We start from the raw sequence: 27,561 nt of genomic DNA, 5'->3' as shown, positions 1-27,561 counted from the left end.
TATATATATATATATATGTGTGTGTATATAATGTGTATGTATATATGTATATATATATGTATATATATGTATTTGTATTTATGTATCTGTATAAATATGAAAATAATTTACTACTTGTACTACTATTCCTATTTCACTGTTTTTCACTTATCGCGGGTCTTCAGGGTATGGACCCCCCCCCTGATTAGCTTGGGACTACTGTACACATATTCTATATTTTTGCTGCTGTTCATTCTTGTACAATTGACAATTCAAAAATCCCTAGCAGTCTGCCTGCATGTCTTTTATTTTATTTATTTTTTGATTTGCCAGCAGATGTGTGGAGGAAAGACTTTTGTTCAGCTACACAGATGAACAACAGGAAGGAGGACATGGAGATCTCATCTCACTACCGTCAGCTCCTCAGAGAGCTCAATGAGCAGAGGCAACACGGGATCCTCTGTGACGTCTGTGTCATCGTGGATGGAAAGATCTTCAAGGCCCATAAGAATGTTCTTCTGGGCTCCTCACGCTACTTCAAGACTCTTTACTGCCAGGTAAAGGACATAGCTTGTAAAAATATATATTTATATCCGGGAGGTTTGATTATGCGCTTGCTTATATTTCTGAAAGAGTAAAAAAAGCAATCAAGAAAATCTTTTGTTTCATTCTACAGGTTAAAAAGGGGGCAGAGCCTCACCATCAAACTACTGTCACTCATCTGGACATTGTTACAGCAACCGGTTTCAAAGCTATTTTGGACTTCATGTACTCTGCACATCTCGCCCTCACTAGTAAGAACGTGATCGAGGTCATGTCAGCTGCCAGCTACCTACAGATGACGGACATCGTCCAGGCCTGCCACAGCTTCATCAAGGCTGCGCTGGACATCAGCATCCGCTCTGAGATGGCCGACGAGCTGGCCGACTTTGAAATGGGCGCTGTTGCCGCAGGCTTGGGAGGAGGTGGAGGAGTTGGTGGGGGTGGAGGAGCAGTGGGTATAGTGGGAGCAGGAGCTGTTCCAGGAGCTGGTTTAGGAGGAGGAGGTGGGATAGTGGGTATAGCCTCTGAAGCCTTGGCCTCCATCATTTCAGGTCGTAGCACATCCCCCTGGCTGGCACGTCGAACTAGCCCAGCCAACTCCTCTGGAGACTCAGCCATCGCCAGCTGCCATGAAGGAGGCAGCACCTATGGAAAGGAGGACCAAGAACCCCCAAAGAGTCACGAGAGCCAGGAGGAAGCCTGCCATGACTCCCAGCCTGCCTGGCCACATGACTACAAACCCATCAATGTCAAAGAAGAACAGGTTTCCCCTGCCTCCTCTTCTCATCCAAGGGACACTCTAAAGGGGGCAACCCACAACCAAGGAGAACAAGGAGGAGGAGCCAGTGGAGGAGCTGGAGATGGACCTTGGCAACCTCTGTCAGGGTCAGGGCGACGGAAGAACAGGAAGAACAAGGACACAGTCAGACATATTACCCAACAGGCGGAGAGGACATGGGATCGGCAACGGGACAGGGAGCGAGACAGGGACAGTAGACCTGGATCTCCTCTGCCCTCCATGTTGGCTGTCACTGGATGGAACTACAATGGGCAGGACCTCCCAGGTAAGTCTGACAGACTCTAACGCTCCTGTCTTGGGAGGTCATTGTGCCATTGATTAGTTAATTGTCTCAGATGGGTAGAAAGTATTTGGTTCGATGTTGGTTACAGTAGGAACTTTTTATCTTCACATGCAGGGATGATTTTATGACTTTGAGGAACAGTTGCTAAAGATTTTTATTGAGGGTTGAAAGCTATTGGGTATCTTCTAAGGTAATGACAGAATGCCTGGTGTGATTATAAGATTAGATCAGATAATTGAGTGAGACTATCATTCTTAACACCTAACTGTGGCAAAGTCTGATTTGTGTTTTGAAAGTTTACCAACTGGTCAGCAGCTAGAAGTAATCATCATCTGTTGACTGTTCCTGAACTCGCATGCATGAGTCTACTCACTGTAGTTTTTAACAGATCAATTCCTTTTTGGGTACTCAGAAAAAGTTGGCCATCTGCAAAGTTTGCTTCAAGAAATTGACCTCTTTTCCTCCTTTGGGGTTTAGATTAGTGAGCTTATACTGTACACTAACGTGTTAGGCCTAAGATGATTATCACAAATCTTGAAAGTGTGAGGTGAAGCCTGGGTAAATGCAGATGGATAAAACAATCCTCTTTTTACTGCAGTTTATGTAAGCCACACTCCCACACAGTCAAGCAAATGCAAACACACACACGTGAATGCATATTTATTTTAAGATTTATTCCTTGATCCTTAGCCCTGCAAAAGTGTTTAGTGAATTCCCTTACTCTAGAACTTCTACTTGATAAACTTACCTGTGTGTGTTTGTGTGTCTTTGCATATGTTGTGGGCCCCAAGGCATCGATAGGTAGATTATTAAAAGTAAGAGAAGCTAATCCTGGGCGCATTAAGGGAGTTGGCTGTGAAATGGGCACACGCGTCGCGCAGTGAAAGAAAACAGGATAATTGAATTGACCTGGGTCACTGCATGGATTACCAGTGCGTCCTCGCCATCCCAGGCTCCTCCCCTTCTCTCTGGGGTTTAGGGAAGGACCTTCTGGAAAGGGCGAGACAGAGGGAGAAGGAAGAAAGACTGTTAAGATTGGAGGAGTAATTAGAGAGAAGAGGAATACAAAAACCAGAGGAACAAAAAGAAAATGGGAACTGAACCCTTTCAGGCTTATGATGGTTTGTCTTTTCCACTTCACATGTCCTCAGTCCCAGATTCTATGACCTGCAGTCAGACCTTATTACTGGGCCTGAGTACATCTTGTCTTGAGCTTCAGAATCACACACTCTCATGTATAACAAACGCATCCACTAACTAAAGGACACTTGCAAACCTTTTGACCAGTCTTCTGGTTCTGGTAGAAGGTAGAGTTTAAATCTGGCTGTGGTGAAGCAGATTTTGATGAAAGAGGTGGTTAGGGGATAAAGGTTAGGGGAAGTTCAGAGCTGCTGCAGGTGGGAACTCGATCAGTGTTTGCCAAAAGACAATCATTCATCCCTTTTGTTCTGTTGGGTTTCAAGAATAGCACCAAAATGATAAAGAAATGGAACAAACAAAATATTATGTTTCCACTTGGATTGTAAGGGTTACGTTGTATTTTGGGATACAGCTCACTACTAAGCTTTGAACTTATCTTCGTTTGGTTTGGGGAAATATTGAACAAGTGTTGTGGAGTAATTTTAGATCTGTGTTAGAAATAGTGATTTTGGTGATTAGAGTGCTCTTACAAAGTTAGATATCAAACTTTAGCTTACAGTCAAACATACTTGCAGTTGGTTCTGGTGGAGTTTTAAGAGTTAGTGTATTAATTAAAGGCTCCTTAAGCTCAGGATTTTGTCATCTGCAGTCAGTGATCTAAATTAGATGTATCTGCATGTGGAATAGCCAAAAGAAATGAAGAAAAAAAAAACAGGACTGTGATAAATTTTAAATTATTATTAGTCAGATGTGCAATCTTTAGCTTTCAAGACCAAAAAGATCATCTCAATAGGTATTGTGATGTGAATTTCTAGATGACTGGAAAATAAGACTGTCACATAATCATTATTTATTATGTAAATGTAACAAATATAAAAAGACTAACCTCCATTGCCCATTCTGCAATAGTTTGATGAAATACCGTACTTTTCGGACTATAAGTCACATCTTTTTGCGTAAATTAGCAAGTCCTGCGACTTACAGTCAGAAGCAATTAATTTACGTTTTTTCCCCATATTTATAACACAATTTTTGCCTGAGATCTGACAATTTCATTCATTCTGACAAGGAAAATATTGAACACCTTTTTCTACCTGGATTATTAAGCATGCATCAGGATATTGAACACTACTATTTTCAGCCGCTAGAGGGCCCTCGACCAATATGGCAAGCCAAATGTCTCATTAATAGGTACAAGTGGTTATTAATGAGACACTTGGCTTGCCATACAAAGCCACCTTTGTCTTGCTCCGGAACTCCTGGAGCTTCATTTTGCTGTGTCGCCCAGGCGAAATGTACTGTCCAGTAAATGAGCACTGACACATTTTTACTCCTTAATCCACTACTGGTGTGGCCATCATAACCATGAGCTAATTTTATTGCTTGCAGTCGTGAATCTAAACACTAAAATAGTTTTTTTTAAATAAAATAATTAAAAAGATAATTATTTTTTTCAAGTGTCTGGCAATCTTTAACTTAGCAGACATTCACTGAGTGGTCACAGCAGAAATAACAACAATAAAAATATCTGTATGTAAACCATGACAGCTGGCAGACAGACACAATGCAGCCTGTATTTACATCAATGGAAAACATTCATGTTCTGTAGTATTACTGAGACACACATGAGGTTTTCTTTGATGTAAAGTACCATCAGCATCAGTGAATGATCACAGGAGAAACCCCCGATCTTCTAATGTGACCAATAAAGGTCATGCTACTAAATCAAGTTCCTGTTGAACGTTGGTTATCAGGAGCATCACCCATAAAGTCTTGGCCTGAGTGCTGCCTAGGACCAGCTTGTTCAGGTGGTCCATCTATTCTCCGTGTCAGACACAAATATACGGAGCCCAGCAAGTGCCATATGTCAAAATGAAATGGGACATTTATTTTCTCAGTTTAGAGACTTGTGTACATAGATTTGTAATTTATTTCTATTTCCTTTAATCTGTTTATATTTGAACATTTGGCACTTGCAAGGTTCCATACACCATGATAGCAGGTCTGGTGATACAAGTCTGCTCTGTTTAAGTTATATTAAGATGATTGTTTTTAAAAATGCAAGCATTCACAGTGCTTACTGCATGTTGAAAAACTACATATAATTATCATTGATCTTAATTTTCCACATGTGCTAGCCAGCTTTCAAAGTCAAGTTTCAAGGTAGATATCCGTCTAATCGACACAGCAGCTAATGTTAACGCTTGGAGGCCTTTTGTTGTAGGAACAGACAGGATTTCTTTTCCAATATCACCTCTATGTGGTACTTTAGGTTTATGATGGGGAGGCTGTCCCATGAAGTTCAGTTGTGCGTTCCTGTGAATGGTTCTGGTAGTTATGAAGAAGAAAGGGCACCTTCAGTCCAAGATTATCCTAATTGCTTCATTCCTTATTGATGAGAAGTGCCCACACACACTCTGTTTCCCTCCCTCTCAGTCATCTGTAATCAGTGTTCACGTTTTGCTATTCCAATTTTCTGTGCAACATACAACACAGGGGCAGTCTGGTCAAGGATTTCACTGGTTTATTCTACGATAAAAGATTAATATACGAGTGTGTACGAGCACACAGCCTTCGACGCGTCTGTGTGAAAAGGCCAGTGTTGACATAAACAGCTGCAGGAGGTAGGATCTGTTTTCTTTACGTTGTTTCCTTCGCAAACATCTGCTCTGTTTATTGGATGTCATTACCAAAGCTGCAACAGATTTTTCTCAATGCTTGATCTTATTTGCTAAACTCCCCTTGTCTTGCAAACACAAACCATTGGAGACCTTAAATGTGAAAAAGTAAAGATCAGCGAACTTCTCCTGTATGTAGTTTTCTCTTCAGTGCATTATTAGAGGTGACATATTTGAGAAAAAAATGTTTTAAATAGTCTGCACCTATATGTTTATTTATCCATTTAAATGATTACCTTAAATCATTTATAGATTGGCGTCTAGTACTTCTTTTTATTCTAATACCATCGTCTCTGCAAGTGACATTTTTAAGCATTAACAGTCACAAGGGTTTTTTAAAATCTTTTTTCTTTGATGCCTTGTATTAAATTTGGTCGTAAAATCTATTTAAAGCAGAAAAATAATTCACATGGTTAATTAAAAAACATCTTTCAGCAATAATGCCCTTTGCGATCTTATTTTCTGGCTTAAGACTCAGATTTAAAAATGTACATTTTAGGCTGTGTTTTGTATTTTCAGAGGAGCGTAAATATTCACAATAAATATGCAACAAATTTACAGGAAAACATGGTTAAATCAATTAAAAATAAGTTTGACCAAGTGGTAACGCAGAAGAGAAGAACATTATTTGTCTTCAAAAACCTTTACCTGAGAAAACCCTTTTTATGGGTAGAAACTGAATTTGAATTGCTCAGACTGAATCTGTATTCACGTAATTTGAAATTAAATCCATTGGTTTGAAAAAGAATTTCATTAAGTTGAAACTGAATTTAACGGTTTGAAACTGAATTTATTTGCTTTGATATTTTATTTCGTTGTATTGAAAATTCAGTTTGACTACTTTTCATTTTCAGTTCTATAATTCAATTTCAATTACAAAATTTTGTTTTTTTATGTCACACATCATATTTTGAGCTTTAGCAGTGGCAAGCACATGAGTTTATGCCAAGTTCATGTGCGCTCCACTGCTCCGGCTCAAAATATGCTGTAAAGGAAGTTATTTTTCTTCTTTGGTGTTTTACGGCTGATTGCATCCACTCTGTTGCTTTACCGCCTCCTGGAGACTGAACCCCATGCCTACATTTTTGTAAAGGAAGTTTCACTGAGTGAAACATAAATCTGTCAGTCTGCGTTCGATTACTCCATGGCTTTCTTCAGGACCTGGATGTGTGACACAAAAAACTGAATGTTGGAATTGAAAGTGAATTATAGAACTGAAAATGAAAGTAGATTAATTGATTTTTCAATACAACAAAATACAGTTTCAAAGCAAATTAATTCAGTTTCAAACCATCCATCCATTATCTTTACCCACTTCATCCTTTTTGGGTCACGGGGTCACTGGTGTCCATATCCAGCAATCACTGTGCAAAAGGCGGGGGACACCCTGGACAGGTCTCCAGTCCATCACAGGGACACATAGAGACAAACGAGACAAACATTCACTCTCACTCACACCTAGAGACAACTTAGAGTTACCAATCAGCCTAACATGCATGTTTTTGGTTTGTGGGAGGAAACTGGTGGCCTGGAGAAAACCCACGCATGCACAGAGAGAACATGCAAACTGCATCCAGAATGGTCTTGGACAGGGATTTGAACCGGTGACCTTCTCGCTGAGAAGCAACAGCTCTACTCACTGTGCGGCTCCATTTTCAAACCAATGGATTTAATTTCAAATTATGCAAATACAGATTCAGTCTGTATTTGCATACAGACTGAATGCAGGATGCATGTTGGCATCATCGTGCTGTGATCTTCGCAGCCGAGTGTGAAGCGGCTGGGATGAGAATCAGCACCTCCAAATCTGAGGCCATGGTCCTCAGTTGGGAAATGTTGGATTGCTCTCTTCAGGTTGAGGGTGAGGTTCTGCCTCAAGTGGAGGAGTTCAAGTATCTCAGGGTTTTGTTCACGAGTGAGGAAAGAATGAAGCTTGAGATTGACAGATGGATTGATGCAACGTCTGCAGTATTGTGGACTCTGTGCCGGTCCGTTGTGGTGAAGAGAGAACTGAGCTGTAAGGCAAAGCTCTCTGTTTACCGGTCAGTCTACGTTCCTACCCTCACCTTTGGTCACGAGCTCTGGGTAGTGACCGAAAGAATAAGATCGTTGATACAGGCGGTTGAAATGAGTTTCCTCTGCAGGGTAGCTGGACTCTCCCTTAGAGATAGGGTGAGAAGTTCAGTTATCCAGGAGAGACTCAGAGTAGAACCGCTGCTCCTCCACATCAAGAGGAGCCAGCTGAAATGGTTCGGGCATCTGGTAAGGATGCTCCCTGGGCGCCTCCCTATGGAGGTGCTTCAGGCGTGTTCAACTGGGAGAAGACCCAGGTCATGCTGGAGAGACTGCATCTCTCGGTTGGCCTGGGAACGCCTTGCCTCCCAGAAGAGCTGGAAGAGGTGGCTGTGGAAAGAGATGTCTGGGCCTCCCTGCTCAAGCTGCTGACCCGACAACAGACTTCGGAACAAGAGGAAGATAATGGATGGATGGATGAAGAGTCAGTCTGAGCAATTCAAATTCAGTTTCTGATAGCACAAGTTTCTGCCTACACCTTTTATCCCTTATGTGATACTGTATAGTGGATCTGTTCCAGATCAAAAGCTTTTTTTTGTTGTTGCAGCAAATCTCACTTTGGAAAAGGTCCAAAAAGTTCTCAACAATGTTTAAAATTAAAAACATGATGCCTCTTTTTCAGATGCTCACATTACTCTGCAACCTGAATGAAACGTCTGACATGTTTTGGTCAAAACAAATCTTCACTCCACCACTGTCTTCTCATTTCTTTGCAGCTTGTCATAGACTCAACTCCCCCCCCCCCCCCCCCGTTAGTTTTTTATTGTTTTTTAGATGGTTACAGCTTTTTACATGTTAAAGCAAGGCATGTACTGTTTGTGTGAATTTCAGTGCTCATATACGTACTGTTGGTTTTCAGTGTCACTAATTGACAGCTCCTTTAACAGGAACATGTTGAAGCCATGGCTCCGCTCTGCTTACAGATTCTTAAAGAGAGGTTCAGAGATCCAGCTGATCTCGTCTCCACATCACACCACGCAAACTGAGCTCAGACCTGCAGGCAGCAGTTTGACAAACATCGTTTTATTTTAAAACACCTAAATTACCCTCATCTGCAGCTAAAATAGTTGGTCACGAGCCTATATTTTACGTCGTGTTGAACAGTCCCAGCTTATTAAATCTGAACAAGGAAACAATCAGTGAGGCTGGTTCATTTCTCCGTCATGTCTTGACTCCATGAATCCCTGGCTTCACTTTCAGATTCATGTGCAACTGAAGGAAAACGCGCGCGCGCGCACACACACACACACACACACACACACACACACACACACACACACTAAATCTCTGACAATTTTTAACCCGAGCCATATTTTTCCCATCTTTTGTTGTCTAAATGACAATGAAATGCTTTTCTTCTCCATTTTTAGTAGTCCCGTTGACTATTTTTAACACGATGCTTGGACTGCCTGGTGCTCACATCTCAGAAGTAAAGCAGTACCAGCCTTGCTTTTGTTTAAAAAAGCATATTGATTATTTTTCTGTTTCATGTACATCTCTTTTTTTTGTCCCAATTTACATAAAGTGAATAATCTGACTAATATTTACCCATCTTTTTATCGTAAGCTGCACATTCTTTCAACCTCTTCTCGTCTTCCAAATACAAACTCCACTCTGTTTGTTCGCATTCTGTATGTTTTTCATACCCAAGTTAATAACGGTGCCGGTTCTTCAAAAGGTGGGTTGTCATTTTCGAAGCGCAGTCTATTCCTCCCACAAATCCTGAAAAACAAAACACGTAGTGGGTGAAAACATAAGTTACCAATTGATTTCTCTTCTAGAGCTGTTATTCTTGGGGCAAACACCAGCTTGATCTGTATCCCACATAATAACAGCACTGGAAATACTTTTTTTTGTTTGTGTTGTTTGCTGGTATTAAAGCGCACACACACACATGCACACGCACATACTGTGACCTTTACTTGCAGCCTGGGGGATTTTGGCAATCCGGTGCATGGCCGGTGTGATACAAAACCTCTCTCTCACTCACTCACACACACACACACACACACACACACACACACACACACACACACACTCTCTCGCACGCACGCACGCACGCACGCACGCACACACACACACACACACACACACAGCTCAGAGCATCTGATTATGTAGACGTGAACAGTTAATCACACGTGGGCTGTTCTTTCCATTTCCCTCTAGCTGTTGTACATTGATTACATCGAGAATCTTTTTAGAAATCCAACATCTTTATCTGACTGTCTTCCTCTCAGCTCTGTGGCCTCAAAGTTCTCCCTCCTCAACCGATGATAGCTCACACACTCATACATACACACATCGACACCCCCACCCCTCAAAAAATTAATCTTTCTGTAGACTTGTGCCTTGTTCGTTCCACTTTCAGAAGCCCTGCATGTTTTGACTTGCTTGAGTTCAGCCCTCCCCAGCTCTGGAGCCTCCTGCTTGGACCCAACTGGGGGTCTGCAGACAGGTGATCTCAAACTTGCCGTCAATTTCCTGCTTTCTCTCTCTCTTCCTCTCCCTCCACTGTTCTCCCCAAGTCTCAGCCATCTACAGAGGTGAACACTTGAAATAATGAATCGGATCTCCCTCTCGCCCCCGTCCTCTCTTTGTATTCCAGTTAAGACTCTCCCCACAGTATTTGCACTTCATTAAACTTGAAAAAGGTTTAATATTTAAAACACCGTGAACAGATCTCAACCCCCTCGCACACCTTTACTTTCTCCTCCTCTTTCTTTTTTTTTTCTCACTCTTGGTTTAATAATCTACTCCCGTTTTTCCTCCTTAATTCATTTCTCCTTCATTAAAAAACAAAATAGATTTAATATTTTAGAGTGTGGACTAAATTTTAGACCTCCATCCTCACAGCTCGGCGTTTGACACTCGATGGGTTAGATACCTACATCGTGTCGAGGCTTCTCCTCTCTCCGTCCGCTCTGCTCTCTGGATTTTTTTTTTTTTTTTTGACTTCTTGTTCATCTTTCTCACTTTTTCCACCATGAGTCTATTATCAGTTCAGTCTCTCACCATCTTTGTACTCCAGGCCTCACTGTGTGCCTACCCCCTCATTTTTTTTGCTCTCCCTCTTTGTCCTCTGACTGCCCAAATGATTTCTGCCCTTTCCTCCCACCCTATTGACTTTTGCAGGCACTTTACCCCACCTCCCCCTGTTTCCCCTACTCATTCCATCATCTCCTTCCCCTTTTTGTCCCCTGCGACTACACAAACACCAACTCATTTTGTCCGTTCTTTGGAGTCTTCTGACAGCATACAGTGATGCCCCCCACCCCCTCTTTCTTTCTTCTTTTTAATGTTTGGCCTCATCTTAAAGTAAAAGTTTCATTATTTCTGTGGCAACCAATAATTTCTCACCACCCACTAACCATCTTTGTCGTATGACCTCACGTCCTGCTGGACATTATGGGCAGCCCACCAGTTAAAAAAGCCCCCTTCTCCCACTTCACCATGGCATCACACCCCAACACACACACTTTTCGCACAATTTTTCACACTCTTGCTGTCTGTCTTTTTCTCAAGCAGCAGTTCTCAAAACTGACACCTGCTCTATTTATAATTCTTTGGCTTTAAAAGAGCAATTTTTGGACAGGAAGTTGCCCCCTCCCTTGTCTCGACTATGGCGTTTTTCCAAAACGTCAACCCCCCCGCCTCCCTACCTCCTGCCCCTGGAACAGGCTGGAGAATGACTGCAGGGTGAACAAGATGAGGAGGGATAGGAGTATGTGCGTGTTCTGTGGGGGGAGTTAAAGATTAGCCATCCCACCCAGAGTTCACCTGGGCTGGGCCCATTGGAGTGTTTAAACTGGCCACGGTGCTCCACTCGCCGTCGTTCACCAACTCAAACGTTTCTGCAAAGATCCTTTTCAAAATGTGAGACTGAATAATTCCAACTTTTATCTTCAAAGTGTTTAAACTCTACTTGGACACACACACACTACTTGGAAAAACGCACACACTTCTTGGCGTAGACTCAGGTCTAAGAATTAAAATACCCAGAATGCATTCTGACAGGATGTCCTGTTGGCACCACACGTAGGTAGGTGGGTCAGGAGGTTTTTGTGGTTGAACATTCACAGCAGTAACTCCACAGTTGAAACATCAACAAACAAACAAATAAAACTTTTTAAACTTCATTTACATAAACATACATATAGTAAAGGTTTCAGATTAAACACGCTCAAAATTTGCAAACAAAAGGACATAAGAAGATGCTTCACATTCTTTTCTGAGTCTTGTGTTTTTTTTATTTTTTTTATTATTATTTAGGACACTGGTACCTTTGGGTCGCTGACTTTATTGCTTAAACACACTTTAGTGTTTACATCAAGGATGGAACATGCTGAAACTTTTGTCAAACAACTTTTCTGCACAACTTTCGTCTTTCAGAAAGACAGTAATTAAACCGTTTATTTCACGTGTTCCGCCATTTTCTCTTTCTCTACTCTGGGTGCGTTCATCTAATCAAAATGTGACCTGCAGTGTGTCCCCTGCCTCTTCCACAATGACCATTGGAGACAGGCACCAGCACCCAGTGGCCCAAGATGGATGGATGGATGTGGATGGATGGATGGATGGATGGATGGATGGATGTCTTATCAATGGAATTTCAGACTGATCAAAAAATGATAAAAACTCTACTCTGAATAAAACCTAAACAATTTTGTTGATAACATCAAGAAGTTTCAGGTCTATCAGAGAAGTTAGTTTGATTTTGGTTATATTTGTCCTCTTTTGTGTGAGACTTTTAGTCAGAATACCTAAACTAAGGAGCTAGGTTGTGTGTGGACATCAAACAGACTGTGTATAAGAGATGAATAAAGTAAAGGGTCTGTACTTATGTAGCACCTTTCTATCTTATTGAGATACTCAAAGCTCTTTACACTACAAGCTGTGCCCTCATTTACCCATTCACACAGCTCTCTACTAGATCTCTACAAAGAATATTCAGTGCTTTATCACATTCATACACCAATGGGACGCACAACGGAGGCAGTGAGGTATTCAGTGTCTTGCACAGGAACACTTCAACATGTGACTGCTGGTGGAATCGAACCCCCAACTCTCCCATTGGAGGGCGACTGCTCTAACCACTCATCCACAGCCGCCCCACCAATAAGGCCGTTGAGTGTGACAAACAATGCTTAAAAATTAACTTTGTGTACAATACAAATGGCCACTTAATGGTGATTCAAGAAACATTTGGCTTGATAAAACCTTCTGTTTATAAAAAGTCCATTTCTGGCATCATCCTTATTTCTCAGGATTTTTATTTTTTTCTATTTTATAAATACTTTATTGTTTTATTTTAAATAATAATAAAAACCTCTAATTCCAACCAAATTATTGACATACTTGAGCTGTGCCGCTAGGTGGCGAGAACATTCACAGTGACATATCAAACAACAGAGGAAGAACCTTGTTAGCTTGATTAAAATGAATCCTGATTTATTGTTTTGTAAATTACCCTTATTTTAATTTTATTTTTACTGTAGTTTATTGTTGTCATTGTTTACTGTTGTTGTTGTCTGCACTTATATGTTCTGTCTGGAACAGGTCTCTTGTAAATGAGTCCTCGTGGCTCAATGAGACTAGCCTGTATAAATAAAGATTAGATGAATGAAAATGAATCTAAAACCATTAAAAAAACATCTGTTTCCCCCCTCCTTTGATGCAGTTTAAAGTTTTTAAAGTTTCCTCTTGGTTAAACAACTTTTTATCACTCCATCAAAGTTGAATGGTGGCAGGATTCAAATAAGTGACAAAGACAAATTTTCTATACTCTTTATACCAATATATGAGCCTCACAAGATGAATGCAAAATCTGATACAATTAATAATGATAACAAAATGTAATTATGATTAATGAGTAACAGAAAAACACCAATTTATCTAGGTCATCTGTTTTAAATTATTTCCCCTTTTTCTTTCTCTATTTTATCTTGTTGGATATCTTTTCTTTTCACTATGTTGGTCTGTGAACAATTACATCACTCCACGTGTCATATGCACCTCCACTCCTCAAAATGTCCTTCCTGGTGTCTTTACATCAGGAGAAGGCAACCAACTCTTCTAGAGACCTCTGCCAAATCATTATTTAGGAGCTTCTTTTGTAGACAAAGATAAATGGACAAACACCTGCAAAACATCTGTTTTTGTTAGTTTCACAGAGTGTTAGTGGACATGAACTTCTATATTATTGTTTTTCAGATTCTCCATATCTTGAATCCACACAGAGACACCAAAAACTAAGCTTTTAGAAATCTCCACCATGGAAGAAACTTTGTAGGAATCTGAATCTTCTCTGGGTAGCACGGTGGGGCAGTTGGTAGAGCTGCCGCCTCTCAGTCAGAAGGTTGCCAGATCGAATCCTGGCCAGGGGGCCATTCTTGTTGGAGTTTGCATGTTCTCTCCATGCATTCGTGGGGTTTCTGCGGGTACTCCGGTTTCCTCCCACAGACCAAAAACATCCATGTTAGGCTGATGATTAAATTGTCCCTCGATGTGAGTGAGTTGTTTGTCTCATTTGTCTCTATTTGTCCCTGTGATGGACTGGAGACCTGTCCAGGGTGTCCCCTGCCTCTCACACAGTGATAGCTGGACATGGGCACCAGTGACCCCCGTGATCCGAAAAGGAATAAGCAGGTAAAAGATGATGGATGGATGGATGGATGGATGGATGAATGGATGGATGGATCTTCTGAAAAATGCTCCTTTTGCATACGGACAGTATTTACAAATGCAGCAGAAAGTTTTGATTTTTGCAAATGTCCAAAGCAGATTTGGATTTTATTATAAAAAGATTAAGCTCAATTGGTACTGCCCACCCCTGGAGTACTAAAAAAAGTTGAGTTTTTTCTTTATATACATTTAAAGTAAAACCCATTAAATAGAAAAAGTTAGCTTACCAATGGTTGTGTTCTGATTTATCTCCTGTCATTGGAAATGAACACTAACAAAGAATTTCTTCTGTTGCCCACTCTTTCCTGCTGCTGTTAAAGTGAAGACACTGTCCCCCCCACCCCCCACCCCCCACCCCTCCACACACAGCACCAATCAGACACGTGAAGCTCAAAGTTTAGGACCTGCATGTTTTGGTGGTAAATAAAGGTGCAATCTGCAGTGGATTATAAACTGTAGCTCTAAATAAACACATGGTGACTCATTTAAATACTCTCCTTTTTAATTGTGTTCCAAATGGAAATAGCCATTATTTTTCAAACCATCATGATGTCAGTACGTGAATCCAGTCTCTGTCGGTGGTTCAGAAAGAAAAGTTTTGAAACATGTTGGAATTACCAGTAGGTGACGGCTAACCCTAAGTTCAGATATTGTATTAGTTTTGGTTCATATGTCATCATTTGTTCTACTCTGGTCTAAATTTGGTCATGTTGAACTTTTAAAAGCTGAAACTCAGTGAACATTTGAGTTTTTTTTTAAAGTAGTCTAAGAAACAATAAGTGCTGTAGTCTATAATAATAATAATAATAATAATAATAAATGTCAGCTATGATTTTATTATTTTATTGCCTTTTTTATATTTTGGCAGGATTAGTTATTTAAATTTATACTTGATTAACAAAGACAACTGACCCTTAATTATATATTTTTAAATAAATAACTTTTTATTATATTTCTGAACTTTTTAGTTTTCATAATTATGCCCCTTTTGCACCACTCCTACTCAGCCCTGCTCAGATCAGCCTGGATTTACACCGAACTTCAGGACGGGTTCTGGAGACGTGTCCAGAATCCAAAATCCTGCTAATGAACTTTTAATGAACTTTAGTTCACAGGGTGAGAGTTCTGCAATGAGTTAAACTCAAAACAGTCTGCTCCTCAGATAAATAATGTTAAATTATTATTTTTAAATATGAATGTTTCTGTTAACTTATTTTATATATGAATATTTCTGTTCAGTGCCCTGACACGACTTCTGTTGTGACTTGACGCTATATAAACTGAATTTAATTAAATCTGATGAACCAGATTCTACAAAAAAAATTATATTTAAAATTCTATATTTTTCTTCATCATTTGATGTATTTGCACTCATTGTGCCTTTTATTGTTCAATTAGATATGTGGTTTTATTTCTTGTATACAGATTTTATTTTAGTGATTTAAAGTGTAATTCTTGTTTTGTGATTTGTACATCTGTGGGTTAGAATAAAGTTGAGCCAAAGGCTGTATCTCTTCTTTAAACGTTTGAGGGAAATATTTCTGAAAGATCCAATAATTTTGTATTTTTATGATTTTTCAGCTGGGTTAACTTTAATTAACAGATTATTTAATAAAGTCATTAAGTGAAAACAGGATTTCATGATAAAGCCGGCATGGTTTATTTATTTTGATTCTTCACTGATAAAAAAACTTTTTTTTTTTTTTTTTTACATAAAATGTTTTTTTTTAATTCCACCCTCCGTCCTGGTCCTTCCACCTGCCAGGGCTCGAAATCCAGCTTTTGTGAGCACAAGAGGCCGGGTCTCCGGGTCCGGCCTCTTGTGCTTCAATGGGTTGGCAGCTCATATGATCCTCCGCTCGCTCAAAAATAGATCCGCTGCTACGAGAAATTGCAAATGGCGGATCAGTGAAAAGTTTCTGAAATCCAGTGACTCCTCCCCCTGACCACTCAGTGACCTGCATTCACGTTTTGGTCCGGAGTCGGCTTGGCTCAGCTCCAACGGTCCCACCAGAGAAGCAGGGACAAAAACGGGTCCCAAATCAGCCTCGAATCAGCTAAAAGGTATTGTGCAAAAGGGATCTTTCCGTGGCGGGCTGCGCAGAGTTGGGCTGAGTAGGAGCAGTGCAAACGGGACATGAGTAACCACGAAGGTTACATTTCTTTGGCATTATAATTTGATTAAAAATGTTGATAGATGTGGGCACAGGCAGAGGAAACTAGAATGTTTAATGTATTTTTACTGCTTTTATTTCAAATTTTTACTCTGTTTGATATTTTCTTTTATATATTGAAATGAATGAATGAATGAAATTCCTCCTTCAGAGCAGCCGTTAGTGTGAAACAGTTGAGTGATAAATCTGAAAGGGGAAAAATCTCTTCTCATGGTGATCTGTTTTCTAATATATCAAACATAATGTGACTGCCTGGGATGATGGAGCATCTGTTCCACAATAAATACTTGTTTAAAGGAATATGTAAAAACTAAGAACAACTAGTTGAGTTTCTTTCTGAATGGGAGATCGAAGACTTGAGGTGATTCCCTGCACTTCATCAGTCATCAGTCAGTCCTGTAGATGTGAATCTGGCAGCAGAGTTCACCAGGACATCCAAGCACAAGCAGCCAGGAAATTCAAAACTGTGTAAGAATGTGTGTGAAGGATAAGAAAAGTAGACGTCTAAAAAGGTCTGATGAAGAGCAGCAGAGAGGAACGCTGGAGAAAGTTTAAGCTTCTAATAGAGGACAACAGGAAGCTCGTAGGTGGATCTGTGCTCTCGTTCGGTCTTGTTCCCGGTCAACCTGAAGTTCCTCTTCCCCAATTTGTTTATTTTAGAATGATGCTGTTGTTTTGTTTACTGTACCCCTCCCTCTGTGGCCTCTCACCCCTTGTCAGACTAGTTTGAAAAGGTGGGGGTGGGGACGGGGGCATGATGTTTGGATAAATGGACAGTACAAACAGAATAAGGAGGGCTACAGTCTGTGGGTGTGTCGGTTTGGTCGTGACACAGCCCCCCCACACACACACACACACGTGCATGTGCACAATTGTGGGAGTGTTCCCGCTGGAGGGCAAAGTCTCCCTTCCTCTTACATGTTTATTCTCTTCTCCTTTCGTTCCCCCTTTCCGCTGTCACACCCCTCCACACCTCCTTCCTTTAGACCTTCCTCTCTCCTCATCCCTCAGTCCTTCCTTTGTGACAGAACCCACTTCTCTCTGTCCAAAGAGGGAAAAATCAGAAAGTGTTAAAGATACAGAAGAGTTGGCCAAGAGCAATGAAAATCTAAGAGGGTGAGGCCAAAATCACCCCAGGAGACAATTATGGCCGGTGTTGTGTGTGTGTTTGTGTTTGTGTGTGTGGTTCTTTTTGGGGTTTGATAGTTACAGAGATGCTGAAGATGGTCCTGGAGCCACTATCTGTCCTTCACTAAGATTTATCCCCCCCCCCTCTCTCCTCTATCCCTCCTTCCCCCAGTCTCTTTGGACCTTCTTTATCAGCCTGTCAATTCACTCTGTCACTTCTGTTTCTACTCATCTCATATATAGAAGCTACAGCCTTTTCTTTTTCTTCTGTGCAGTGGGTGTGTGTGTGTGTGTGTGTGTGTGTGTGTGTGTGTGTGTGTGTGTGTGTGTGCGCGTGTGTGTGTGTGTGTGTGTGTGTGCGTGCGTGCGTGTGTGTGTGTGTGTGTGTGTGTGTGTGTGTGTGTGTGTGTGTGTGTGTGTGTGTGTGTGTGTGTGCGTGTGTGTGTGTGTGTGTGTGTGTGTGTGTGTGTGTGTGTGTGGTTTTGAATTGAGTACATGGGCTTCAAATAAAGGCAGAGCTGTGGATGAGGTGAACTTCCTCATCATCAGTTGGATCTGTTTGTTAGTTTGTATAAAAGTGGAACTTCCAGTTTCAGGTTCGGAGGCGTACGTCAGTCAGAGCTGCTGTGATGCAAAGCAGTAACAACCAGGCCTCATGGACAGACGGCTTTAATTCCTTTTATTTCAGTAATATTTTGCTCTGAGTGTGGGTTAATGATCGGGAAATGGTGGTTAAAAGTTAGAGAAGGTGAGCGTGTGATCGAGAGGTTGTCGGTTCAAACTCCCCTGACTGTTACGTTAAAAACTTGGGTGGGAAAAGTGAAGCACCCACAGAAGCTTATTGGGCCCTCAAGCAAAGCCTGTAACCTCCAAGCTTCTCCCCTACTCCTTGGACGGCAGCCCTCTGCTCCACACCGAAGGCTGTGGTAGCTTGGTGATCGATTTCCTCAGGAAGGGCATCCGGCGTATAAACAATTGCTAAGTCTTCATGTAAGTTTGTTTGCTGTAGCGACCCCTGCAGAAAGGAGCAGCCCTAATAATTAAATAAAGCACTACATAATTAAAAAGTTGTTAATGATTACCAGTGCCCCATTTAGCTCAATATTTGTCAAATTGCCATATGGGCTTTTTTTGTTGTTTGCTAAAGTTAATTAGCTTAGCATGTTTACCATGTTTATTTTGTGTGATTTTCCTAAAAGACAGAGAAACAAATGAACACACACATATGGACCTAATCGTGTCTTTCAAAAGGTGATGATGATGATGACATGCACACACATAGAGGCATTTTCATGATCCATCAAACGAGATGAACTGAAACCTTGTTTCTACTAGATGGAATATTTTTGACAAACCAACCACTGGTGATGTTTTGGTACTTCTTATGTAGAAGAAAATTAATTTTAATTTAAGAAAAATGAAGTGGATTTTTTTACAAAGACTTTTTAAAGTGAAAAGTTTGAAAACTGCTTTTAGTGTGTTTGTTCTTGACAAATAGAGATTCTGGAGGCAATGACAATATCTGACACCATTAAACTTTCTTCTGGTGCTGTAACTGGGAGAAAATAGTAAAAATGAAAATAAATAAATAAATAAGCTGAGGCTGTCTGGATTGTTCTCTATGTTCAGGATTATTTTTTCTTTGACTAATTTTTAGTTTCAGAGATTTTATCCCCACAGGCCTGAGTATTTGGGTCTTTCGAATGTGTTTTATTAAGCATACCGGTACATATTTACATAAAATATCTTATTTATGCTTTAAAAAATAAGATATTCTATAAATTTATATTCACATCCTTTATTCTCTGATCAGAGAATGGCTGTTTTTGTTCAAACCAATAATATTTTGAACATATTTTACATAAAATATGAGTTTTGTTTGTGATAAAGAGCTATTTTCCACACCCCAAACCCCTTTTATGAATCACACATCCCTCTGGGATCTGAAAAACCTTCATTATAACTAGTTTAGATTCTGAAAAAACTTTCAGTCAGTTTAAATTAATCAAAATTTGTGTCCTAAAACTTGTTGCCTGGATAAGTGGTTCATGCTTGAAATTGAAGCTCTTTGTTTCTACTTCAAGTTCTGACAAAGTCATAAATAACTGAACAAAACTCAAAGAAACTGAGTCAAGGTGTGACAAGAGGGGTTTAATATATATCTTTAATTGAGTCTTGGGGTTCAGATCGCAGGAGGAGCTGACAATCACTCAGATACAAAGTGACAAATACATAAAATACAGTGTCTCCAGTCAAAAAGTTACTTTTTACTTTTGTGCGAATGATTCGAGAGCAGAAATCCTCGTAATTAATTCCTGGACAGGAAAGTAAAAGTGGGACAAGATACGCTCTGTCATAGAGGCGTATTACTGAGGAAAATAATTGAGGAGAATGAAAGATGTCCCCACAGTCAAATTATAGGACGCAGACCTGATGGACACATTTCACCTTGAGACAATCTAATTTAACATTAAAGACAGGAACAAAGAATCCTCACTGCAGTCTGGGGCATCAGCGAGAGACAGGATAGAGGACAGGAGCTCATAAGATAGGACAAAAGTGTGAGACTAGTTCTAGATTAGAGGACTTTTTCTGTGATTTGTTCAAGATACAAAGTCTTCAATGCTATCTTTAGTTGAAATGACCAAAATCTTGACTAAGCTATCGCAACCTGTCTAAATAAAAGTTGAATGAGTAATACCATTTATATGATATTTTTAACAAAATGCTTTTTCTCTCAGCAAAATATTCAACAAATCATACAAAACAGCATCCTTCGAGCGAAAGTTGTTTTCTGTAAACAAATTTGCGATATGTTCATCTGTGCCGCTAACACAGTCAGACTTTTGTTGACAGAAACTTTAATAAACCTGGGGGACGCAGCATCTTCTTATGTTCTGTTTGTCCTAATATATTTGTAAGAAAGGTGAGTTAGGCTCCGACTAAGCAGACAACTGCTGCGCAAGATACTGTTGTGAGAGCATCTTAAAATGTTTCAATCTGCTGATGGATCTTCTTTAACTTTACTCCACCTCTTCTACTCTTTCATATTTTTTAGTATCCCTGAATTTGACGTGTGGCAGCACGGTGGCACAGTTGGTAGAGCTGTTGCCTCTCAGCAAGAAGATCGCCATTTCAAATCCTGGCCCAGGATCTTTCTGAGTGCATGTTCTCTCTGTGCATGCGTGGGTTTTCTCCGGGTACTCCGATTTTCTCTCGCAGACCAACAACATGCATGTTAGACTGATTGGTAACTCTAAATCAGGGTGTCAAACTCACTTACAAAAGGGTGCCAAAATTAAAACCTTTTTCAAACTAAGGGCCGGTTTCAGAATCTACATTAACTCAAGTTAGATACACGACATCTTTTCTTGGTTGCAGGTTCCTCAATAAGAGTTTGATTGGTCTCATTTGATGTTCTCCGTTGCACTTTTGACATCAAATTGCTGAAAAAAATAAAGTAATAAAAGTATTTTACATTTAAAATATTATCTAGGGGGCCAGATAAGATGTCAACAATGGCCACATTAGGCCCCCGGGCCTTGAGTTTGACACATCTGCTCTAAATTGTCCCTAGGTGTGAGTGAGAGAGTGAATGGTTGTTTGTCTTGTTTGTCTCTGTGTCTCTGTGATGGACTGGAGACCTGTCCTGGGTGTACCCCGCCTCTCACACAATGCTGTACATGGGCACCGGTGACCCCCGTGACCCAAAAAGAAAGAAGCAGGTAAAGATAATGGATGGATGGATGAATCTGAAGTGGGCAGTGGGCTTTGATCTGTCTGTAATATTTGTTTATTTTAATTTAGGAATACTAATTTTCCTATTGATGAAGCCAGACTTTAGTATGAAAAATTGTCATACACACATATTTTAAGAGATGCCAGTACCTATAATAAAGCTATAGTCTTTAGCTACAAGTGTAGAATGCAGTTGTTCATGTAGCAATACATCTGTAGGGGTGATGGGATGTTCAGTGGAAAACAATCACTCCACTGCTTATCCACAGATGCCCCAAATCTAGCAGAACAATTTAGTTTCAAAAGACTTGCGCTTGTTCTTCTGAGCCACTTTGTTTTAAATGACTGACTACGAGAGACAAAGGCAATCCTTTGACAGAAGAACAGGAGGTTCTATGGAAATTTGCAGGCAGAGTTCTAACTTTACCATTTTGAACACACACACAGACTCTGTGCGTTTTTGGGTGGGTACCAATACACAAAGAGCATACCATTACTGGAACTGAACTTTCTTTTTTTTATAGCTTTCCCATAGTTCACCTGGTCCAAAACCTCCAGTCTCAAGGTTGGGTGTGTGTTTGTGTCTGTGTGTGTGTTTGTCAGTGAGAGTGGAGTAAGGGAGCTGTGAAGGTTAGAGGTGGATTTGATAGTGTGGGACACCCAGACCTCTCTCTCCCTTTCTCCCTCTTCTTACCCCTCTGTTCGGGCCGTGATAAGAGGAGCCAGAGTGAGTGGGGGTAAGGGATTCCTGTCTGGCACAGATGTATGAGTACACACAGAAACACACACTCACTGGGATCCGCCCGCTCTACATTCCTGCGTCCGGCTAAGGAAGCAGCCCAGCCGTCTTCCCCTCCACTCCCAAATTATCCCCTTCTCCCAAAGTCCCTACGTACTTATTTCACGCCTCTCTACCTCTCCCTTCCAGCCTCACTCCTACAGAGCATTTTTATCTGCTGCTTTTTTTTTCTTCTATTTTCCTTCTTTTTGCAAACAAAATGTCTAAATTTCTGAAAGGTTTTATTGCAGCAAGTGAATAGGATCTGCCAGTGCAGTGACATGATGCCGCTTTTTTGTGTTTGAGTTTAAAATATACTTTGTGTTTCTGATTTTGTGTTTGCGATCTGTGCGCTCAAGGAAACAGTTTGGAAACAAAGAGAAATGTTTCACCTTCATGGGAAGATTTTTTTTAACAGAATTTAAAATATTTTTTCTCATCTCATCTTGCTTTTTTGTATTCCTTTCCCCCTGTAATCATTCTTTATACGTTTCCCCTTTCTTTCCATCCCACCCTCTCTCGGCGATGTGTTATAGGGGTCAGGACAGGGTCATTTGGTCTCTCACTGCCCTCCTCTCTAATGGTTTCCTAATGAGAGAAGTGGAGAGGGGAGCAGAGAGAGGAGCAGTTTTGAGAAGCTGGGCGAGAAATTGGCCGTTCTGTTCAGGGCACTGACTGTGTGTGTGTGTGTGATGTTGTGTATACCATGTGCATACATCGGCTCTATCTGACCGACCCCTTGCTCTGTTTTGCGCGCTCTCTGTGCTCGCCGTTCCACTCTGGGAAAAAAGGGAATGACACGTTTGTACCCTTGAATAAGGTCTGTGGCTCATCTAACGCACACACACACACACACACACACACACACATATACACAGTGAGTGTCTGGCTCTGGGGAGAGTGGGTGATGCTGTGGAGGTGAGGGACTAGAGGGTGGGGTGGTGGCCCACTCTTTAATTTGCACAGCTTCTGCTGATTTGATCATAAGCAATTAATCTCAATGGCTCAGCTTGGCTGCAGTGAGGAAGAAAAGCGGAGCTGGGTCCTCTGTTTTCCTTTTTTTCCCTGTCCACATGGTGTGATGCACATCATAGAGGGAGCGTGCTGTGGCAATCCTTCTTTAGCAATTGATTTCTCCTGGTCCATATGATCCTCCTTCAGGCATTAAAACCTGGCAGGTTTTGCAGACAAATATTGTGCAAAGGCTTATAATCTGTTCATGAGGTCATGCCAGATAAGAATCTCTCACATGGATTTGAAAAGTTTTAAGTCAAGTGGAAACACAACTTTACATAAAGTCTGTATTAACAAAGTCATCTCTGTGTTGAATGTTTCTCCATGAAGCAACAATAAACTTTGATTATGCAAGAAGACCTGCAGAGGTCTTTCATTTTGCTGGTTCAGGACCTCTGAGAGCATCAACTTGTGTGAGCGAACTCCAGTATTTCCCACTTGTGCTTTAAATCAATCTAACTTTCTTCAGATAAAGACTGATACACATCTCTGATCCACGAGCATATAGCTTGCAACTACAGCCCAGGTTTGGCATGCTTATCTACATCTCATTTCTCTCGCTTCCTTCTCCTGTTTAACCCTCTGTTCCATCATTTTGACCCACACTTCTGTGCATGACAAACGCTGCTGCTCACCACTTTGCTCTGCCTTTCTGCTCAGCAGCTCTGCCAGTTTTCCATCTTCCATCGCCCTTGCTTTTCCTCTCCATGGCACCATACTCCTCCCATGCTGAGGCCAGAGCTCGCTCCATTGTTGGAGGCAGGTTGCCAAGGATACAAGCACAGAGAAGCTCAGTCTTAATGTTAAGAGATGGGAGAGATGAGCACAGAGAGGGAAGATAGGCAATAGCCTCTCTGGCCACCAGGCAGCCCAACAGCACGCTCCCCACTCTCCTGAGAACACGTAATGCCCCCTGCTTCCCACTTTGTGTCCCTGCGTGGAGGGAGCACAGTGACACTGACTGTTTGTGGAGGAACCTTTTGTACCGGTCGCCTACTTTCTGCTCGTCTGTTGTGTCTGCAGTGCACGAGTGCGGTGAAAAGTCCTTGTGTCTTGTGTATTTGTACATTTGTGAGGCGGTCTAGTTGGTGGGAATGATGGAGTGTCGGCTCTGAAAAGTTTTGTCTGACAAATAATAAAAATATAGAGGAAAAATGTTACATTTGATTTTTATTTTACTTTGGTTGCAAAATGACACGACAAACTACTATACAGTAGTCCCTCACTTATCGTCAGGGTTACGTTTCAGACACCCCCGCGGTAGATGAAAATCTATGAAGTAGGGACATTATATTTATTTTAGTATTTAAATATATTTTAAGGCTTTATAAACCCTTCCCACACTTTTAAAATGTTCTTAACAATGTTCTAAACTCTCCAAACGCTCTAAAAGAGCACACAAAAGAGAGCAGACAGATTGATGCTACAGTTACTGAGCCAGTCAGTGCCCGGGATACAGAGCACAATGCTCTGGTTCAATAGCAGACTGACCATCGGGAGCACCTGGACTTTTCTCGGTGGCCTGGCCTGCTCACTGATCACCAAGGGGCTGGACTAAAGGCTCGGTTTGGGTAGTGCTTAATTATTTTAAATAAACAATCCATGCCGCTCATGTGGCTCACTCAGGGATCGGCTCCCAAAAACTAAACAGTAGAGATGGGGAAAGACAGACCCCCCACCTTTCTTTTTCTGAGGCTGTCTGTCACAGCAGAGTAGAGACACACAACAGGTTGTGTGCCTGCCCCTTATACCCCGTAATAACTTACGCTCGCAAGGGTTATATGTTCATACAAGCATCTCTGTATGTCCATCTTTTCCCCAGTTTGGATCATACAGCTTGTAGAATGGAGCAATAGAGACAGCCAAAGAGGAAAGGTGGAGGAGAGGATAAAAAGAGAAAAGCACTGTCCGTTCATGCTCTGGTTGGTTGCCTTCCATCAATCAGCCAATTGTGTATCATGTATACACTCTTATGTTGAAAACCTGCGAAAGAGTGAGTCCGCAAAAGTCGAACCGCAAAGTAACGAGGGTTTACTGTACTTTTTTTTTTCACAAGGTGAAAAGATGTACCAGTTTGGTGGCCTCTAAATAAAAACATGTTTTACCTTGTAGTGTGATAATGTAAAACAATTTCATACAAACCGGATTCCAAAAAAGTTGGGACACTAAACAAATTGTGAATAAAAACTGAATGCAATGATGTGGAGGTGCCAACATCTAATATTTTATTCAGAATAGAACACAAATCACAGATCAAAAGTTTAAACTGAGAGAATGTATCATTTTAAGGGAAAAATCTGTTGTTTCCAAATTTCCTGGCATCAACAAATCCCAAAAAAGTTGGGACAAGTCCATTTTTACCACTGTGTGACATCCCCCCTTCTTTTTACAACACTCAACAGACGTCTTGGGACAGAGGAGACCAGTTTCTCAAGTTTAGAAATAGGAATGCTCTCCCATTCATGTCTAATACAGGCCTCTAACTGTTCAATCGTCTTGGGCCTTCTTTGTCGCACCTTCCTCTTTATGATGTGCCAAATGTGATGCAGGCTTCTGAACGGAGCGTTGATAACAACTTGGGCTATCCTTGTCCTCTCTGGTCCGGATGACATGGCATCCCAGTGTTCAATAAAGAACTTCAAACCATGACTCATCTGACCACAGACCAGTCTTCCATTTTGCCACACTCCATTTTAAATGACCCGTGGCCCGGTACAAACATCTGAGCTTGTGGAGCTTGCTTAAAAATGGCTTCCTCTTTGCACTGTAGAGTTTCAGCTGGCAACGGTGGATGGCACGGTGGATTGTGTTCACTGACAATGCTTTCTGGAAGTATTCCTGAGCCCATTCTGTTTTTTCCTTGACAGTGGCATTCCTGTTTGAGGTGCAGTGGCGTTTAAGGGCCCGGAGATCACGAGCATCCAGTAGAGTTTTATGGCCTTGACCCTTACGCACAGCAATTGTTCCAGATTCTCTGAATCTTTTGATGATGTTATGCACAGTTGATGATGATAACTTAAAAGTCTTTGCTATTTTACACTGGGTAACACCATTCTGGTATTGCTGCACTATCTTTCTGCACAACATTGGTGGAATTGGTGATCCTCTTACCATCTTGGCTTCTGAAAGATACTGACACTCTGAGAAGCTCTTTTTATACCCACTCATGTTGTCAATTGACCTAATTAGTGTTAATTGGTCTTCCAGCTGTTTGTTATATGCTCAACTTCCTTTTTCCAGCCACTTATTGCTACTTGTCCCAACTTTTTTGGGATTTGTTGACACTGTGAAATTTTGAATCAACATATTTTTCCTTTGAAATGTTACTTTTACTCAGATTAAACTTTTGATCTGTCATCTATGTTATATTACGAATAAAATATTGACATTTGCCATCTCCACATCATTGCATTCAGTTTTTATTCACAATTTGTTTAGTGTCCCAACGTTTTTTGGAATCCGGTTTGTACAATAATAAAAACCATATGTAAACTTGATTAAAAAAAACTTAATTTTTTTGCATTCCTGGTTTCTGAAACAAACTTAATTTAAAACTTTTAATTATTTGGACAAAAATCCTCACATAAAACAGTAACCATGGGGTAAAAATAGCTTAAGTTTTCAGAAAGCAAAAGTTAGCACCCCATTACTGAACAAATACAAGCAAAGTGACATTTGCATTACAATGAAACTGTGTTGCACAGATATCCTTAAAGTATTATGGCTTTATTTATTGGGGAGTGGTGGCACAGAGGTTAGAGAAGGTGGGCATGTGATCGGAAGGTCGCCAGTTCCACTCCATGGACCGTCAACATCAAAATGTGGGCGGAAAAGGTAAAACACCCACACCTGCCTCCACCCTCATTTGCCCCACTCTGGGCCACTGAGCAAGGCTCTTAACCCCCACCATCTGCTCCCAAACAGGTCTCACTTGAAAACGAGTCCTCGTGATTCAATGAAACTACCTGTATACATCAAAGGTAAATAAAAATGTGTATTTAGAGACATTTAGTGTTCAGTTCTCTTCCAGTTTAGGCATGAACGCCTCAGACCTGTTAGTTATGTGCATTATATATAAATATATATCAAGGGCGTCAGAAGCATCCGTAATGTGGGGGGGACACAATGATATGTGTGTGTGCGCGCATAAAAAATTGCACACTAGTGTACAAAAAAGCAGCATTTCACCTAGATATCCTTTAATTCAACACATTTAAAGCATGTTTCTCACCAAGTTTGTGTAAATTCAGCTGTGGGTTTTAAAGTAATTTTAACTTTAATACAGAGCATCAGGTCGCCACTATTTATGTTTACAAAAAAGTAAAAAACATAACCACTAGACTTTTTTTACTTGTGTTGAACGCTCCTCATCTAAATGATGTTTCTCATGAAGCTTGAGGACAATAAGGTGTGGGGTTTTAAAGACATTTCAACTTTAATGCACCTGAACACAAAGTGTCTCTTACACGTGCTGCGTCTTACAGCGTCACAGTTACTGCTAAGCTAACATGCTATGCAGCGCTCCCCTCAAGCATCCTCCTAACCATGTGTGT

The 27,561-nt window shown here is 40.9% G+C and overlaps 1 protein-coding gene across 1 annotated transcript in view; it reads left to right on the top strand.

The window, feature by feature from the left end:
* The window catches only part of zbtb46 (zinc finger and BTB domain containing 46), a 102,775-nt gene that overhangs the window by 43,619 nt on the left and 31,595 nt on the right, over positions 1–27,561 (top strand). Inside the window, exons 2-3 of the mRNA XM_037684815.1 lie at positions 313–536; positions 656–1,586. Of these exons, the coding sequence (XP_037540743.1) occupies positions 351–536; positions 656–1,586 (1,117 nt within the window). The 5' untranslated portion in view covers positions 313–350. The remainder of the gene's footprint in view (positions 1–312; positions 537–655; positions 1,587–27,561) is intronic.

The sequence above is a fragment of the Nematolebias whitei genome, chromosome 11, assembly GCF_014905685.2.
Source record: "Nematolebias whitei isolate Nwh7 chromosome 11, NemWhi1, whole genome shotgun sequence".
In the NCBI taxonomy this organism is placed as follows: Eukaryota; Metazoa; Chordata; class Actinopteri; order Cyprinodontiformes; family Rivulidae; genus Nematolebias; species Nematolebias whitei.
This window is presented reverse-complemented; position numbering and strand designations above follow the sequence as displayed.